The sequence below is a fragment of the Ambystoma mexicanum genome, chromosome 1q, assembly GCF_040938575.1.
Source record: "Ambystoma mexicanum isolate Mex_15411 chromosome 1q, UKY_AmexF1_1, whole genome shotgun sequence".
Taxonomy (NCBI): domain Eukaryota; kingdom Metazoa; phylum Chordata; class Amphibia; order Caudata; family Ambystomatidae; genus Ambystoma; species Ambystoma mexicanum.
Window position 1 is genome coordinate 1,293,282,652 of NC_090922.1, and position 20,277 is coordinate 1,293,302,928.

General features: G+C 49.4%; 1 protein-coding gene across 1 annotated transcript in view; it reads left to right on the forward strand.

The window, feature by feature from the left end:
* PCSK9 (proprotein convertase subtilisin/kexin type 9) overlaps nucleotides 1-20,277 on the forward strand; it is a 269,930-nt gene that overhangs the window by 52,069 nt on the left and 197,584 nt on the right. Inside the window, exon 3 of the mRNA XM_069642116.1 lies at nucleotides 5,881-6,004. Within this exon, the coding sequence (XP_069498217.1) occupies nucleotides 5,881-6,004 (124 nt within the window). The remainder of the gene's footprint in view (nucleotides 1-5,880; nucleotides 6,005-20,277) is intronic.

Here is a 20,277-nt window from a genome sequence, read left to right on the forward strand (position 1 = left end):
CTGTTCGATAAAAAAACCAATGTACAAATGAATCCAAAAAACCACGAAAAATCCAAAAAAGAAAAAGCACTCCATCCATTGCAACACAGGAAATCTAAAATGGCTGCAAAGGTTCCAGTGTATCCTAATGTGAAAAATGAACTATAGAGCAACAACTACTGGTCAATTGAAATATTGCATGTTGGAAAAAGTTAACGTATTTATTTAAAATGTTATAAGTATTGATTATAAAAAAGTTATAAATATATTTATTATATTTATCCAATTGTTAGTTCTTTTCAAACAAATGTAATACATTATATAAATATGTATTCTTCATTTAATAATTTCTTATAAAAACAATTCTTTATATGAATTAAACATTTGTTGTAAAACGATTCAAAAAAAATGAGTCATTATAAAAACTGTATCCCCTCCTGCTTGGGTTATATTGCTTAAATAATACACTTAAGCCCAGGTCTGCCTGGATTTGCATGCATGTTTAACACTTAATATTGCAAACAAGAAAAAGTGCCTGGAGCAGACTTCAGTGCACATAGATGCACACGTTTGCACTTAATCAACAAAGATGCATTTTGAGGGTATTTCGAGGTGCCAAGGTTTAAAGTGCAGAGTGAAGCAAAGGCCTTTAACAAGGATTGGGGCTTTATAATTAAGGAAGAACGTACTATTTAAAACAAGGTAAACAATGAAGAAAAAATTGCAATGTTTGGAGAGAAGAATTCCAACCATTGCCATGCTGGGCAGGGGGGAGAGGCGGGCTATTCGTGAAGGTAGGAATGTTTAATGTTTTTCCAGGTACAATCCCACTTTCCTCTCAGCTTGGGTGCTGCTCCTCATGCCCTGCCGCCACCTGCAGCGTCTACAGCACCCGCATTAAAACAAGATGGGTGCTAAATGCTGGGTTAAGTACAAAAAACACATAAGCAAATTACTCCCGGTGGCGCAGCACAACGTTCTTTGAGTGAATCAGTTTCTTTGTTGTCTATGACATTGGCATCAACACTGAAAACTGTTTCACACTGAGGATGCCGGCATCACAGGAGGAGCAGCTAGTGTTCTTTTGCTTTTTCTTCTTTTTAACCTACTTTAGCACCCACGTTGCTCTATTGCATGGTGTAATAAGCAGACCAAGCGAGTTGATAACTGCTCCTCAAAGCCCGTATTTAGGGACCCTTGATTCCCAGTGGCTCTGAACTTGAGCTGTGGGCCATTGATGACAAGGGCTGCCTGCTTGTCAGGTAATATCAGCTCATTATTGTCCTCAGTCACTGCATTTGCCCTCATTACAACCTTGGCGGAGGACCATGGTGCTATTAGCGCCATGGTCCATGCCGCTAAGGTTGCAATTCCGCCATGGTGGATGGCGGAATTACCGCCCCATTCCAAGGTGAGTGGGGCGGTAATTCCCCATTCACCAATGGCCCCTTCCCCATTCCCATTTTTGCTCCATAGGGCATAATGGGAATGGGGAAAGGCGATAATTACGGCACCGTAAATTACGGTGCCGTAATTATCGCCATGGTCCCTTTGCGGCATGGCTTTTAACGGCTGCAAAAAGCAGCCGTTAAAAGCCATCCCGCAAAGGGAACCTTGTAATCAGGCGTTAAGGGTCGGCGCCGTTTACGGCGCCGTAAACCCCTTAACGCCTGAGTCGGAATGAGGGCCATTGTCTGCAATAGAGCAGCCAACATTCCAGCCTTTTAATGTGGCGTTAAGCTGCTGTTGGAAGGGCTGGAATGAGGGGTAACGGCCCGGCAGCCCAAGTTAACAGGCCGACGAAGCAAGGGCCATTAATGAGGGCTCTGGGCCATTATCCCCCATTCCAGCGATTGGAACAGGGGTTTAAGGCCATTAGTACCCCGGGCTACCAAAGCGATAACCCGGGATGCTAAAAAAAGGATTTTCCTTCGTTCAACAGGATGCGCGCAACGTCCCGTCGTACGAAGGGAAATCCTTTAAAAAGATGACTGCCATGGAAAGGGAAGGAAGGGAACCGCAAAGAGCACCTCTTTTCCATGGCGGCCTGTAGAGTTTGAGAAGTGCATTGTTGCTTTAAAAAAAAAAAAAAAAATCGCAGTACTGTCTGTGGACCCCAAAAAAGTCTGTGAATCCAATATGGCGAGTGTTTCGCAGAAACCGGCGCATTTCACGTTCTCTCACCACCCAATCAGCGGCTGCGTCACGATGTCTGCGGACCAGTCAGCATATTTTGCTATTACAAACAATACATATGAAGAACCACAATGCGTACAAATCAAAGGCACATACAGGGAAACTAAAGTAAGGAAGAAAGAAACAGCATCATCAGAAAATGTTAATAACATTAAAGTTTATCTTCATGTATACAAATGAAATGTATGTTTGAGGCCTGCTTATTTCTCCATGTATGTGAACCATCAGCTGAGACTAAACCATATGGACCGTACTTTAAGAACATATGACAAGGTTAACGTCTAGATACAAAACCACCTGGCCTAGATATGTCAGTGAACAAAAACAAGTGGCCCAGATATGTGATGTCATCAGTGATATCATCAATGACATTTGTGATGTTTTCTTTGATGTCCTGGGTGTTAGTCTTAGCAGTGCACGATGGTGGCACGAGTTATGTTTGCTTAGCTTACCATAACTTTCTGAGGTTTTCCGGTTTTACTTGTAACCATAACGTCCCTTTAACAAAGTTTTTTCATTGAATTTCATAGGATTTTATTAGTGCAACTTAACCATATCGTCCCTTTAGCAAAGTTTTTTCACTGAATTTCATGGGTTTTTACCAGTGCATGCTATTTTCCTACAACTTACTAATATCATACTTACACCATTATAGCAACACTTCTGTCCAATTTACAATGTTTCACCTTAAAACTCTGCATTTCCCACCTTTTAGCATCATTTTTAACTCGTCTATACACGTTTTGCAACTTTCTCCACTGTTTTTGCATCTGTCGATGTCTGAAAACGTCTGATATCATCACAGACCTTCCAGACAGTGCCACGTGACCATGCGCTCGCACGCAGCATGATGACGTGTCTGCAAAGGCGTCCACACTTCGGAATCGGGTCCATGCTTGGAAGACTGTTTGAAACTGCATTTATCGACTGATCTAGGAACTTTCAAGCTCAAAATGTACCCATCCACAGCTCCTACGCCTATACTTACTCATTATCCATTAACAATCTAGTGCAAAGCACATACTTGGAAGAATATTAGTAAAACTGATATTTCTCTTAAAAATGGCATCAGATATTGCCCCCCCTCCGCCCCATGAGCCACCAGCACCACCAGCTGGAGGACCTACACAACAGAAAAAGCGCAGTACTTCCAAAGACAATGAAGAGGACCAAGAAGATGAAGTAGAGGACGTGCCTACCTCTAGCCCCCAGAGAGAATCATGGGTGTGGCAGTTCTTTACCACTGTTGGGAGTGTACCAAAGGCTTAAGATTCCAAAGTGAAATGCACAAAGCAGGAACCCGGGCTGCTAAACAAATGTTTTCCTACAGCGGGACGCCTGCGGCATCCCGCTGTAGGAAGGAAGGATTTTCCTTCCTGCAGCGGGACGCCTTGGGTGTCCCGCTGTAGGAAAGACAATCCTTTTCCAAGATGGCCACCATGGAAAGAGAAGGCGGGGCTCCATTCAGAGCCTCTCTTCCCTTTCTATGGTAGCCTGCAGAACCCTATGACCATATTACCCCAAGCACATTTTTTTTCCCTTTCAAACCTATCCTACTTTCGAATAACTTTACCACATAGCTGGTCCCAGGTGGACATGGCTATTTTAACACAATTTTTCGTCCGCAACAGGGGATAACAGCCCGGCAGCCCAAGTTATCGGCCGAAGCGAAGTGTGTCTGTGTGGGCCCTGATGTCTGCGGGCTTTAGCATGAAATAAATAAATAAATAACGAGGACTCCGGACCATTATCTTCCATTGCAGCCCCTGCAATGGGGGATAAAGGTCATTAGCAACCCTGGTTCCCAAAGCAGGAAGCCGAAGTGCTAAAAAATAGATTTCTTTTCCTACAGTAGGAAGGAAGGACAACCCTTTTCCAAGATGGCCACCATGGAAAGAGAAGGTGGGGCGCCGTACAGAGCCCCTCTTCCTTTTCTATGGCAGCCTGTAGAGCCCTATGACCATATTACTGCAAGCACATTTTTTTTCCCTTTCAAACCTATCCTACTTTCGAATAACTTTACCACACAGCCGGTCCCAGGTGGACATGGCCACTTTAACACCATTTTACGTCCCTCAAGGTCATGGCCAGTAGCCAGATTGTCCGCGTCATGACTTTATGCCATGACCCAGACAATCTGGCTACTGCCCATGGCCACAGGCTATACCTCAGTCACCAAAGGTATATGACTATGTTTTATAACTACATTATGACACTTGTCAAAAAATAAAACATGGGCACATTTGCAAAACCATGCTTTAATGTCCTTGCCAATGCTCCTCACGAGTTTGCTCAAAATCCACCCATGTTTTATTTTTTCAAAAGTGTAAAAATGTATGTACATACAATAGTCCTATAACTTAGCCCCCACTTGACAAAATCCATTCAGTCTTTACACAAACATTGAAGGTTGGGTCTATAATCTTTCTCAAAACCTTTGTCCACATTCGTCAAATAGTAACAAAGTTATAAGCTATCTAAAAATGTTGAGACCCCCACTCTAATTTTGTCCCCTCTTGAGAAAATTCCACCAAACTTTAGAAAACCATTTATATCTAGATCCAAAATCGTTTTTTGCCAAATGTTGTGCAGATTCATCAAATGACACCACATTTTATATGCCTTTACAATATTTCAGGACCCCCCCTCTAATTTTGCCTCATCTTGACAGAATCCCACAAAACTTTGCAAAACCATTCAGGATTAGGTCTATAATAAAATTGCAAAATTACATGCAGTTTTATTGAGTGGCACTAAAGTTATAAGACATCCAAAAACTGCTTTTCCCCAACCCTGTAATGCAGAAATAGGACACCACAGAACACGGACAACACAGGACTGGCCCAGGACATCTGGAGTGTTCGCGGACTGTCGGTGGTGAAATAACCCGTTTTTTGGCTTCTTATGGCCATATCCCATCCCATCCTCATCCCCCTCAGCTCCCCAGGGATTGTTTGTTGAGTTTGATTTGTGCAATGTTGCTTTTTTTGTAAATGTTTTCACTGCGCTTTCTGCGGACCCCCAAAAAAGTCCACAAATCCAACATGGTGGGCGTTTCGCGGACACCGACGCATTTCACATTCTCTCACCACCCAATCAGCGGCTGCGTCACGATGACCGCGGACCACGCAAAAGTCTGCACATTTTTCTGGGCCAATCAGAGACCAGTCCACCAGGAGGTTTTGGTCAGTTAAAAAAAAAACTACTGGACGGATTTACACCAAATGAACAAAAGCACGCTTTCGGGACCAAGCCGCCGCTCCTGCCACAAATTTGCTGAAAATCCGTCCAGCGGTTTGGGCTATAGGCGTGAGCAAAGTTTTTTCCCATTGTGTCTATGGGAAAAATACATTTTGGGACCCCCCTGTAACTTTGCCCCCCCTTGACCAAACCTCACCAAACTTGAAAATTGGGAGTGGGCCATATACTCTTTTTGCAAAGTCTGGTGAAGATTCGTCCAGGGGAAGCGAAGTTATAAGCTGCCCAAAAAGTGGTCTTTCTATGGTATTAGCAGTTTAACCATAACTACATGGCCGCTTCCGCAGGCCATGTAATGTATACCAAATGTTAATGTTGCTTCTTTTGCCATGAGCCGCATTGCTGTTAGTTGCGGCCACATTTTTCTCTGAAATTGCTCCTATTGTTGGATTATGGACTGTGTCTAGAAGAGAAGATAAGACATTGCACTGTTGCTTGCTTTCCCAGGCTTTGAAGTTACCCCATGTGGAGTACATTGAAGAAGACTCTTTCATATTTGCGCAGAGCATTCCATGGAACCTGGACCGGATTATTCCTCCACAGCATGCCGCCAGCAAGTATGACCCTCCCAGTAAGACTCCCCTCTCCATCACGCTGCTGATGCTAGTTTTATTTCTGTATTGCCACTTTGTCTATGGTGGGATGGCCTTTGTATTTGGAGGTAACACGTAGCCATGGCAGATTGGGTTCTTGTTCTGCCTTTAATGTGTAAATGTAAGATCATTTGCACATTTCTACTTGTCTGGTATTTCTAGGTATATGTTAATGTTTACTGCCCCTTGCAGCACACCATGTACTGGAATGAGAGGCAGTGCGAGCCATTCAAAACAGTCCTATTCAGTGACCTTGTCTAAGCTGGAGGCATGACTGTTGTTATCATTTTGAAACCCTCTCAGCAGAATTGATTTTTAAGAAATTATTATCCAATGGTCTTGCTCTGTAAAGATGTTCTTGATTTTCTGTGAAAAGCCTGTTATCTTAGCTTCGTGATTTTGCTTCCAGCCGCGCTGTAGTCTTCAGAGGGCAGGTCTTTTCTTTCTGTTGTGCAGATATTTCTTAAATCTTTTAAAATCAACAAACAATAGTAGCAGGGGGCAGGAGAACTACACATCATGTTTAACACATAAAAGGATTGGTGTTTATTTGTTGCAGGTCAGCACAATAGTTGCTTGGAACATGCTGACCACCATATGGTTCAGACTACAGCAAACACTGAAAAAATGCAATAACTAGGGCGTTGAAGTGCAGGGAAAGCTAGGCATAGATGAATTCTTTTTTTTGACTGATAAAAGTAGGCCTTCTCATTGGTGTAATGGGTGGACTACCGTCTAATCGTCAGCAGATGGTTATAGGTACAGCAAATGCTGATTCTGAAATATCAACATATTGGGGTCTATTGGTGATGTGGGGGATGTAAGTGCCCTATGTTGCCCGGATCATGTTAGTTACATCTGAACCTAGGAGCAGGAATAAACTATGGGGGCACTGCACAGAAGATTCCTTTGTGAGGGAGGGGTTTTTCTCATAATAAACCGTGTAGTAGGCATTCAGACCCAGGGATATCTTAGTTCTTATGACTTCTGTTTTGAACTAATCCCTGATGAACGTACAAAGGCCATAAGACTGCCATTTTACAAAGAATACCGTTGGTACTGGGTTGGGGACAGGCCATTAGGGTCGGTGGGATTGATTCAGATTCTTCAAATCTATATTCTCAATAAGTGCATTTTGGTACCCAAAGGTGGCCAAGTGATCAGGGCAAACATTAGTAATTTTAAAGCCCATAGAAATGAGAACAGCATGTGGGAAGAGGTTAATGTTTGGAAGAGCAGAAGCCGTGAGAAGCGGGGTAAGCAGTCAGGATTTCCACAAGTGGAGGAGGAACTAGAAGACACATTCTTTCTATTTGTGTGGGTGGAAGGGTGATGTTTAAGGGTCGAATTGTGAGTCTGAAAGAAGACTGGCTAGAGAAGTCAAGCAGGTGGAGACCTGGAAAAGTGATCATTTGTAGACGTTTCCTCTTATTCAGTGTTTACAACAGAAATCTTTGATGGGACATAGGGATGCCTTGGAAGAGGGGGGCCCCCAGTGTTTTGTGGTCACCGAGTAGCATTAACATATTAAGTGCCAGAGTGTTTGGTGTTTGGACATGAAGCTGTCTGTTTTCTATGAAGATCATTGCTGGGCAGTCTTTCTATGGTGCCTGGTGTGTGGAGGAAAGAGAGGAGGCAGAGTCACCATACTAAAACATTAGCTTACTGTGGAATGCGCAGAGTGTTTGGACATGAAGCTGTCTGTTTTCCATGAAGCTCAGTGCTGGGCAGTCTTTCTATGGTGCATGCTGTATGGACGAAAGAGAGGAGGTGACGTCACCATACTAAAACACTGGCTTACAGCGTAGTGCCAGTCTGTTTGGACTGGAAGCTGTCTGTTTTCTGTGAAGCTCAGTGCTGGGGAGTCTTTCTACAGTGTTTGCTGTGTGGAGGAATGAGAGGAGGCGGAGTCACCATACTAAAGCACCGGCATACCGCTGAGCACACAGAGTGCCAGAGTGTTTGGTGTTTGGACAGGAGGCTGTCTTTTTTCTGTGCATCTCAGTGCTTGGTAGGCTTTCTATGGTGCCTGCTGTGTGGAGGAAAGAGAGGAGGAGGGGTCACCATGCTAAAACACCAGCTTACGGAGAAGCGTGCAGAGTACCAGAGTGTTTGGACAGGATGCTGTGTGGTTTCCGTGAAATTCAGTGCTGGGCAGTCTTTCTACGGTGCCTGCTGTGTGGAGGAAAGAGAGGAGGCAGAGTCACCATACTAAAACACTGGCTTACCGCAGAGTGCCAGAGTGTTTGGTGTTTGGACAGGAGGCTGTCTGTTCTCCATGAAGCTCAGTGCTGGGCAGTCTTTCTACGGTGCCTGCTGTGTGGAGGAAAGAGAGGAGGAAGAGTCACCATACTAAAACACTGGCTTACCGCAGAGCGCGCGGAGTGCCAGAGTGTTGGTGTTTGGACAGGAGGCTTTTTCCGTGAAGCTCAGTGCTGGGTAGTCTTTCTATCTTGCCTGCTGTGTGGAGGAAAGAGATGAGGCAGAGTGACCATACTAAAACACTGACTTACTGCGGAGCGTGTGGCGTGCCAGAGTGTTTGGTGTTTGGATAGGAGGCTGCCTTTTTTTTCCGTGAAGCTCAGTGCTCGGCAGTCTTTCTATGGTGCCTGCTGTGTGGAGGAAAGAGAGGTGGAGGGGTCACCATACTAAAACACTGGCTTACAGTGTAGCGTGCAGAGTGTCTTAGTGTTTAGACTGGAGGCTGTCTGTTTTCCGTGAAGCTCAGTGATGGGAAGTCTTTCTACAGTACCTGCTGTGTGGAGGAAAGAGAGGAGGCGGAGTCACCATACTAAAACACTGGCTTACCCGAGAGCGTGCAGAGTGTCGGAGTGTTAGGACAGGAGGCTGTCTATTTTCCGTGAAGCTCAGTGCTGGGCAGTCATTCTATGGTGCCTGCTGTGTGGAAGAAAGAGAGGAGGCGGAGTCACCATACTAAAACACTGGAGAGCCAAAGTATTTGGTGTTCGGTGTTCAGTTACCTGAAGTGGTGCCCAATAAGAAAAGTTAGTAAGTGTGGGGGTGTTTCCACTTTTGTGAACAAAGGATCTGTGCAACCGCACAGACTCATTTATACTGGTAAAATGCATATACCACCTATGTGGTAATAAACATTGTACCAGTGACAATATGACAGAGAAATCGGGATGAAGTAACAAGACAGCCCCAATTGAGGCAACTACCACGATAGCCGTGAAAGTACATCATGCAGCCGCTAAAATCACCAATTACTTTGGGCCTCAACTGTAGAATAAAAATGGTGAATTAAGTAAAGGGGGTGACTGAGAGGCTAATACGGTGGGGCCGCCAGAGTCTGTATCCATAGACAACAATAACACACTACTAAATTTATGTGTTTCGCTACATGCAGGGATTCAATGCAAAGCCTCCCATTGGAAGAAGATAAAGACATAATTGCACAAAGTCCCTGCACAAATCTGAGCGATCGGCCCAGGCGCAACATTTATCCATCCCCCTGTGTTTGATGGGCCTCATCGAGGAAACAACTATTGGAGTCCGAGAAAACGCTACCTCAGGTAGTGAACAGCTCCTTTATGTACGACGAGATTGATCAGCTTAATGTAGTTAATGAAGCCACGCACTTCACGCTCATAATTTCACTAAAACAATGTAATTGTTTTATCAGACAGGGTATCTAAACACATGTCTAAACTAAATCCGATTATAACATTGATTGTTGAAGAAAAAGCCAATAGGAAGGCAGGAATTTTGGTGTCAAATCATGGAATTGCCTTGTGGAACACAAATACTATAAATAATACGGTGGGCATAACTAATTGCGAAAACCAGCTGGAGGCTGGGCCATTAGAGTCATTGATCATGGACCAACAAAATGAAATAAGCGAGGTCTCGCTCATGTCCCGAAGAGAAAGGAGAAGAAGAGCGAAAAGGAGGGTAAGTGCACAAATGACTACTGTGAAACAAACATTGGCCAGTGTGGACGTAGACGAGGAATAATTACCTTATGTATGCTGAAGAGTGTGTTGCCAACATAAAAGGCCCAGAAGAAAGCAGCGAGACGCGCGCAAAGTAAAAACAATAAAACTGGTCATTTGACCTCCTGATTGTTGAGTAAAAGGGTCAAGAAAAACGTTGTTCAAATGGCATCTACTGTGGTTAATAACCTAAGTAGAGAAGAGGACTCAAACACACAGGAGAACTTGGAAGAGTCTTCCGCCTCTGAAATATCTATTCTCGAGAGTGTCTGCGGGGGAAGAGAATGGGATAAATTACTTTTTAAATGTTGAGCCTAGGGAGAGAGAGTACAGGAGGAAGGATTCGCCTCAAGTTGAAGCAGTAAGAAAGAAAACTGATTTAGCAGTAACGAGTTTTACAATATCAAGACTATTTGAAGATGATGTACTCCCAATAAACAGAGGAGCATTGTTAACTCTATTTGGCCACCTACCAGCACTGAGAGTAATTCAAAGTAGGGATTTTGACTTTGTTGAACAATTGAAAAATCTTGATATTGCTTGCTCAAAAATACATTGTCGAGATGTTGAAGTGGTCAACTTGGTTCGAAGCAATGCTCCTTCTCTACTGAAGTGGGGATTTGACCTGGACCAAACTGAAAAGCCCAAGAAGGATAAAAAAGCGAAGTCAAGCAAGTCCACGGATGTTCCTAACAATGGGCTGAAAAAACTAGGCCACAGTGAAGATGAAGGGGCTAAGTCACATTGGGAATGGTTGTTGTCATTCTTACCGGTCCCCACAAACAGCTCCTAACAAGGCCAAGATCATAAATTCATGGAATTTCGAGGAGCCATACTCACTTATTTGTAGAGAAGGGATCCTTTGAGAATTTTCAGCAGTCAGACATGATGCTAATACAGGAATCTTAGTTGATGTGCAATGCTTTCTTTGATAGTTGTAGAGGTTTTAGTAACCCAGCTAAAGGTGGTGTTAAGGGCCAACCATATGGTGGATTGCTAACCCTGTATGCAAATAGGAATAATGCATATGAAGTGAAAGCGAGTGAACAATGTCCAAATGTACTTTTGGTGATGTTGAGGTGTCTGTTGACTCTCGTATGCTGATAAATATATATGATCCCCCGACAAAAAAAAAGCACTGAGGAAATCCAGCATAATATCCTTGAAGCAATATCAACACAAGATTTCATGCAGGCTGACACTGATATTTTAATTGTTGGAGATTTAAGTGCAAGATGCTTAGAGTATAAGGTTACAAATAAAAGGACATTTGGCAGGCAGGGTATGACCCAGAAAAAGGATAAAAATAAGGAAAAGACAGGTAAATTGATCGACTTCTTAGAGAGGCTGAACGTAGCCATTTCTAAGGTGTTTCTCCCTATGTTATCTAAAAAGGTGCTGAACAGCAAACTGTAGGAGTCCTGAGCATGGGAGATTTACACCTCGCCGCACACATGTGCGAATTGACAACCCAGGGGGCGATGATTGGTCTCTTCTATGATGACCATGTCTGCCCGCAGCATAGACAGATTGCTCTGTGGGAGGGAAGGCCCTCTTCTGTTAACCAGTTAGCCCTGGTGGCTAACACTAATTAGTTTGCTCCATGGTTAAAAAAAAACTGTCACAGACCATTATTATTTGACCAGCTTGACAGCTGTGTTTTTTATAAAATAGAAATGTGTGCAGTTAGAACCTTGGTATAAAATAATTACATAACATCAATGGTCATACGTGAGAAAGTCAGTTCACATTTGGTACACAAATAAGTGGATCGCATAGATTGGGTGACCTGGGGGTAAGTTAATTCACCTCTGGTGAGTAAATAATTATTAGCAATTGGGTCACTGGTAAACTAGTCAGTTCACATTTGGTACATAAATAAATGCATCTCATAGGATGGGTCACCTGGGAGCAAATTAATTCACCTCTGGTAAATGAATAATTAAATGCTAACATTTATAGCACTAGTAAACCAATCAGTGCACATTTGGTACATGCATAAGTGCATCTCATAGCTTGAGTCCCTTGGGAGCAAATTAACTCACCTCTGGTAAATGAATAATTAAATGCTAAGAGTTAGATCACAGATAAACCAGTCAGTTCACATATGGGTCATACATCAGTGCAACTCATAGCTTGAGTCACCTGGGAGCAAATTAATTCACCTCTGGTAAATTAATAATTAAATGCTAACAGAGCACTGGTAAACCAGTCAGTTCACAGTTGGTACATACATTTAGTTTGCTCTGCACTACCCTCATCCTCTGTGAACATTTGCACCCTGACCTTTCCCTTGAAGGGGGGAAAGTATACACCAAGAGGCCGATTCATGGAATAATTAGCGCGGCGCAAGTGGCCAAAAACGTGTGAATCGCAGTGGAATAGCGAAAATCGCAGTGCAAGTGCGAAAATCGCACGAAAAGCAGCGCACATCGATTCATGGAAGGCCGTGCGCGAGAAAACCATCGGATGTGCGATAATAAAGTGCGCGGCGCACGTTAGCGCACAGGCCATCTAACTGCGTGCGCCAGGTCACAGCGAAAATCGCACAGGCCACAGCGAAAATCGCACATAGCGCGGCACACGCAACAAAAGTAGGCGGAACACGGGGCGTAACACTCGGAATGGGGAACAACTTGCCAAAATGTGGGCGTCACAGGGGAAGTACAGGGTACAAGTGCGCGGAACGCCCACACGCTCGCCTACAACACGTATTCATGGAATAGAATAGGGCAAAAAAGCGCACCCTCAAACCAGCGCACAGGCACAAACACGACCGCCACAAGAAAGCAGGCGGTAGCGTCTCTGCGCCTGTAAGAAATGTGCGCCAAAAGGTGCGGCAAAAAATAGCACCTATATACTGCCATGATGAATGTCCCATACTGTGGCCCTCCAGGACAAATGACGTGCAAAGGGGTACCCACAAACACGGACACCCGCTGACAAAAAATATGTGTGCGTGTATACCGGGGTGCGCGGGAAGTCTCACACGCGAATTGGCAGGGCATGTGAATTCCAGGGGTTTGCGGGAAGTTCCACACGCGATTTGTCAGGGTACGTGGATTACAGGGGTGTGCGGGAAGTTCCACACGCGATTTGGCCGTGTATGTGGATTCCAGGGGTGCGCGGGAAGTTCCACACGCGATTTGGCCGGGTACGTGGATTTCAGTGGTGCGCGGGAAGTTCCACACGCGATTTGGCCGTGTACGTGGATTTCAGGGGTGCGCGGGAAGTACCACACGCGATTTGGCCGGGTACGTGGATTTCAGGGGTGCGCGGGAAGTTCCACACGCGATTTGTCAGGGTACGTGGATTTCAGGGGTGCGCGGGAAGTTCCACACGTGATTTGGCCGTGTACATGGATTTCAGGGGTGCGCGGGAAGTCCCACACGCGATTTGGCCGGGTAAGTGGATTTCAGGGGTGCGCGGGAAGTTCCACACGCTATTTGTCAGGGTACATGGATTTCAGTTGTGCGCGGGAAATTCTACATGCGATTTGGCTGTGTGCTCCCAGGTATTCCCTGTACACCCTCCACGGCCCCTGCAGGCAGCACACACCACAGGGGACTACCCTGCACACCTGCTCATGTCACCCAGCACCCCCACCCCCCAGCATCCAGGGGCACCCTCCACCAGGCCCCCACTCATGTCTCCCACCACCCCCACCCCCAGCCACCATGGGCAGCCCCCACCAGGCCCCCACTCATGTCTCCCACCCACCCCCACCCCCCAGCCACCATGGGCAGCCTCCACCAGGCCCCCACTCATGTCTCCCACCCACCCCCACCCCCCAGCCACCATGGGCAGCCCCCACCAGGCCCCCACTCATGTCCCCTATCACCCCCACCCACCAGGTGCACCCTCCACAAGGCCCCCACTCATGTCTACCACCTCCCCCACCCCCCAGCCACCAGGGGCAGCCCCCACCAGGCCCCCACTCATGTCTCCCACCCACCATGGGCAGCCCCCACCAGGCCCCCACTCATGTCCCCCTGCACCCCCACCCCCTAGCATCCAGGGGCACCCTCCACCAGGCCCCCACTCATGTCTCCCACCACCCCCACCCCCCAGCAGTGCAGGGACACCCTCCACCAGGCCCCCACTCATGTCTCCCACCACCCCCACCCCCCAGCCACCAGGGGCACCCTCCACCAGGCCCCCACTCATGTCCCCCTGCACCCCCACCCCCCAGCATCCAGGGGCACCCTCCACCAGGCCCGCACTCATGGCCCCTATCACCCCCACCCCCCCGCCACCAGGGGCAGCCTCCACCAGGCCCCCACTCATGTCTCCCACCCACCCCCACCCCCCAGCCACCATGGGCAGCCCCCACCAGGTCCCCACTCATGTCCCCTATCACCCTCACCCCCCAGCCACCAAGGGCACCCTCCACCAGGCCCCCACTCATGTCTACCACCACCCCCACCCCCCAGCCACCAGGGGCAGCTCCCACCAGGCCCCCACTCATGTCTCCCACCCACCCCCACCCCCCAGCCACCATGGGCAGCCCCCACCAGGCCCGCACTCATGTCTAACACCCACCCCCACCCCCCAGCCACCATGGGCAGCCCCCACCAAGCCCCCACTCATGCCCCCCTGCACCCCCACCCCCCAGCATCCAGGGGCACCCTCCACCAGGCCCCCACTCATGTCTCCCACCACCCCCACACCCCAGCAGTGCAGGGGCACCCTCCACCAGGCCCCCACTCATGTCTCCCACCACCCCACCCCCAGCCACCAGGGGCACCCTCCACCAGACCCCCACTCATGTCCCCCTGCACCCCCACCCTCCAGCATCCAGGGGCACCCTCCACCAGGCCCCCACTCATGTCTTCCACCACCCCCACCCCCCCAGCCACCAGGGGCACCCTCCACCAGGCCCCCACTCATGTCCCCCTGCATCCCCACCCCCCAGCATCCAGGGGCACCCTCCACCAGGCCCCCACTCATGTCTCCCACCACCCCCACCCCCCAGCAGTGCAGGGGCACCCTCCACCAGGCCCCCACTCATGTCTCCCACCACCCCACCCCCCAGCCACCAGGGGCAGCCCCCACCAGGCCCCCACTCATGTCTCCCACCCACCCCCACCCCCCAGCCACCATGGGCAGCCTCCACCAGGCCCCCACTCATGTCCCCCTGCACCCAGGTCCTCACAATCACCAACCATGTGCGTAATGGTCAGCCTCCACAGCCAAAAGGCCCTACCAAGTAACCCATTCACCCACATGGAAATGAAAATTACATGTTACACCCCCAACGTACATAAAGCAAATGAACCCATGTCTGTCACACACAATGGTTGCAAATGAATTTGAAAACACCCAACATGACATGCATGAAACCAATGAGATGATACCACACAGTGAAGTATGAAAACAAAAATGTATTAAAAAAAATATGAATGCAAATGAAATGAAACAAACTACAATGCAAATGAAAAAAAGAAAAGGTGCATGTCCGTCCCAAAAAATGAAAAACACTAAATCCAAAAAAAATGTACTTCAAAGTCACATTAAAAATGAAATCAATCCGACAGAAAAAAAATAAAATCCAAACACCATTGCTCCATGGAGAAGAAAAAATAAAATTAAAAAATAAAACAATCCAATGCAGAACTATGTACAAAATATCCAAGGGTCCATGAGCCCAACTGAACAAAGGAAACCTACTAAAAACCCTAACAAAAAGGCAACTATATACAAAAAGTGGAGCTGTGTCCGTCGACTCCAAATCATAAGAATAAACAAATGAAACCTAAAACTAAAGAACTATATACAAAGGCGGCGGGCAACTCCAGCGGCTCACTCCGTAGTGTTCCGGGCCAGGGCATCATCAAACTCCTCGTCTATGTCCCGGAGGCGGTCCTGTTCCATGGCCCCGAGGGTCCGCAGGGACGACGCCATCTGCTCCTCCAACCCCCTGCGGATTGCCTCGAGGTACTCGGCCCGCCTCAGGGCCCTCCGCATGGAGTTCTCCGCCCTGACCATCGTGAGCCGCTCCTCTTCCGCCCACCGCCGCTCCGCACCTATCTGCTGGCCCAACCGCAGCCACACGGAAGACACTTCCTGTCCTGGGTCCTCCTGCCCTCCGGCCGATGCCTGCCCCTCCGATGTTGATGGCCCCGAGCCATGATGCCTCCCACGTTGACTCTGCTGCTGCCTCCGACGCAACTGCCTCTGCCAGCACGACGGCATCCAGGCTGATGGAATCCACCGACGCCGTCGTGCACGTGCCCTGCCTGATGATGCCGGCACATCCTCCATCTGCTGTGGTACAGTTGCTGTGGTGTCCACCCCTGCTTGACCTCCGACTCCCGACTGTGGCAGGGATGGGATCCCCACCGAGCTGGCTGCATAGGTCAGGGCAGGTCCACAGGGGGCCCTGGTGGCATCTGGGCTGGAAGACGGCAAGGAGAACGACTGGCGTATAGCCTCCACAGAGGAGGAGAGGGCCGCCAGATTGGCCGACACATGCAGGAAACCCCCGAACATGGAAGATCCCAATTGGGCCACGTCGGCACGGTGCTCTTCGTGATGATGTGCGTGCTCCTCCCGGGAAGCACGCACGTCATCACGAATTGCACCCGTGCGCATCGCAACTCCAATCAGGACCTTCTCCATATGGACACGGGTCCCCTCGTCCGCAGGTGGAGGGGAGTCAGGTGACATGGACATCCCCTCTACCTGCGGACGGGCCTGGGACTGGGCAACCCTGCTGGTGCATGGTGGTGCACTCACAGGGTCAGGGACAGCGACATGCACAGGCCCCTCCACGGTGACCTGTGCTGCCTCCTGCCCCTGGCCCTGGACTGCACCACTTGCACCAGCAGGGATGCCCCCACCAGGCCCCATGTGTGCCCCTGTGGCGGCCTCCTCCTCCTCTGTGGAAACCACCAACCTGGATGGCTCCTCACCGTCTTCCACCGTAGCAAGCCCCTGTGGGGGCTCACCCACCCCTTCCGCTGCAGCCGTGGGGGCATCCCCGCCGCCTTGCTCCACAGCGCCATCTCCGCCCTCTTCTTCACTAGCCGCTGCGTAGAGGGAGACAAAGAACACAAGCATCAGGGTACTGTACAATGGTCCCCTAGACAGGAAGCAATAGCAGATGAGTACCACTGTCAAAGTACACTTCCATCATGTCCCTCCACAACACATGGGTCAGTCCAGGCAAAACACACACAGTAACAGGCATGGTGCATGCCATGGACATTTCCATACATGTCCAATGGACCCTTGAAACATACAATGATATGGAACTCACATGCATCATGGGTCATGCCTATCACATGCACACACTTCACCTCAGTCACATCCATCTGGCCCCATACACCGCAAACACAGCGGATACAAGGGTAACTAGGCTGCATCAGTGAATCTGTGCATTGTCACACACATGTGTCATGCATCCATGGCATGCACAAGACACAGACACGCAGGTCAGGCACACAGACATGGCTACCATATATGTACCTGCCATCAGCACCCATCCTTCACCCCCACCCATGTCCAGGAACAGAGACTGGCATGCTCTCACGTCTAAAATCTGCATAGGGCTCCCCATGTGGCATTTAAACACATCACTGGTCGCACATGCATTACCATGATGTCCCTGCACACATACATGCATACATGGCCTATGTCACACATACAGGCAAGTATCAGAGAACCAGCACACCGCAACATGCCCTGTCTCACACAGCAATGCTTGGACACTTACCGCTCAACTCCAGACGGGTCTCCCTCTCAAGGATCTGGGCGTGGAGCGCTGGGCGTACGTGTTCCAGGACCCTCATCTGGATGGAACTCATGTGGCCCCGGCCCCCCTCCACGAGGCGCCGGGCATTCACGAGGGTCCTGGACCTCAAGTCCTCCCAGCGCTTCTTGATCTTCTGGACGTCGCGGGTTGCCACCCCCTCCGCGTTGATGGCAACCACACAGTCGGCCCAGATCCTCTCCCGTCCTTCCTTGCTGGCGCGGGACGATCCAAAGAGGGCATCATACTGCCCCAGGACATGCTCCACCAGGACACCAACTTCGGTGGCAGTGAAGCTGGTGCCCCTCTGCCCCTCTGGCCTGGGGTTGCCACTGGTGCCAGATGTGGAAGTGCCCAACATGGCAACCCCAGGGGCAGGTGTGGGTGGGCAACTGGGTCCTGGGGCTGGGCTGTGGAGCGATGTAATCCCAGTCGGGAGTCTTCAGTTCCAGCAGGGGTGGACACAGCAACTGGACCCCTGCAGATGGCTGATGTGGAGGCACCAAATGGCAGGGCACGGTGGCAGCAGGCAGGCAGGCAGGCAGGCAGCAGCAGATGGCACGTGGGAGGCTGCTCGGGGCACTGGGGGGCAGTAATTCGGCCTTCTGGGCAGGAGGGTGGTCTTCCGTGTGTTTTCGCGTGGCCAGCTTGATACCGAGTGATTTGGCACGTGAAAATCCTGCACATCAGCGTGAAATTCGAGGAAAGGACCTTAGCGCGTAAGCGCGTCAGCACGCATACGCGATTCTATTGGACCAAAGGCCCTCAGCGCGTAAGCGCGTCTGTGACGTGACCCGCACGGGTGTTTCCCACACAGCACGTGATGACAGAGCACACGTGGAAAGACTGCACGTCAGAGTGTCATCGCGTGTAATTGGACAGCACGTCAGAGTGTCATCGCGTGTAATTGGACAAAAGTGCGCGTACACGCGATTGGCCTATGTACGTGTATATCAGGGGAGCGCGGGCACTTACACACGCAAGTACGTCAACGCACCTGTATCCCGGGGTGCGCGGGAATTTCCACACGCTATTGGACTGGGTACTGGATTTCAGGGGTGCGCGGGTCACGCTCGCCTACAACACGCGCAACGCATACATTTGCGCGCTAACAAAATAACAAGCTCAGACCCAGGATGAACATACCGTTCCTAGCAGCAGTGGGCGTGGGCTACCAAAGGAAGAGGAGGAGGATAGTCAGGGCCAGAATATTCACACCCAGAACCAGCCTTTTCGGGATGCCTGATGACCAGGTGTATGGGAGGTACAGGTTTCCACCACACATAATACTGGACCTGGTGAGTGAGTGGGAGGATGACCTCACATCACCCACCCTGTGCTCCCAAGCACTCAGCCCCCTGGAGAAGGTCCTCAATGAACTGCACTTCTTAGCCACTGGATCATTTCAGCGGACAAGTGCCATAGTGGGTGGGGTATCACAGGCCACCCAGTCACGCTGCCTACACCAGGTCTTGAACATCATCACTGCACGCCCATCAGTCCGCAGGCACATATACCTGCCCAGAACACCTGCAGAAAGGCATGCTGCCGCCCTGGATTTTTACGGTGTGGCACGATTCCCCAAAGTGCTAGGTGCCATCGACTGCACCCATGTGGCTCTACGTCCCCCCAGGGCATCAGAGCACATCTATAGGAACCGCAAGCACTGGCAATCCATCAACGTGCAGGTAGTATGTAATGCCAAGGGAATCATCACCTCAGTATATGCCAACTATCCCGGGTCCACCCACGACAGCTTCATTTACCGAATGTCCACCCTAAGCCGGGACCTAGAAGCTGGGCGGCATGGCGATACATGGCTGCTTGGTGAGTATGAATGCCACTGCACATGCATGCATGTCAGATACTGAGCAAGATCACAACCCCACCAATGATACCAATCACCACCTCCACAGGGGACAGTGCCTACCCTCTCAGCCCCCACATGATGACGCCAATTCGGAACCCCACCACGCCACCCCAGGTAAGATATAACACAGCCCACATTACAACCAGGGGCATAGTGGAGCGCCCATTCGGAGTGCTAAAGTCACGCTTTCGCTCCCTTGACCGTTCTGGCGGCCAGCTGTTGTACGCTCCCCCAGTAGTGTGCAGGATCATAGTGGCAGCATGTGTCCTGCACAACGTTGCAACATGCCGGGGCCTGGCCGTGGACATGGTGGTGGCCCCACATCCCCAATCACATGCACAGCCGCTGCGCATGGGAGGGGAAAGGGCACGGGGGGAGGCAGCCGAACACAGCTAGTGGCTAATTACTTCACATAGAAATCACACCCCTGTGGAGTGCACACTGCCCTGGCACATTCCATCTGACAATCAATGATGACTCAACCTGACACTGATCCTGAATGTCTGGAGAATCAACCGTGAAAACCATATCAGCCTGAGATTGTTCACCTGGAAGTGTTACAATGTGTGCATCCCTACCCACACAGACACCACCAATGCAGTTTTGTGAAGAAACACATTCAAGCAGCTAAAATGAATACCCACTTGCAAAATGCAACAAGAGGACAGTGCC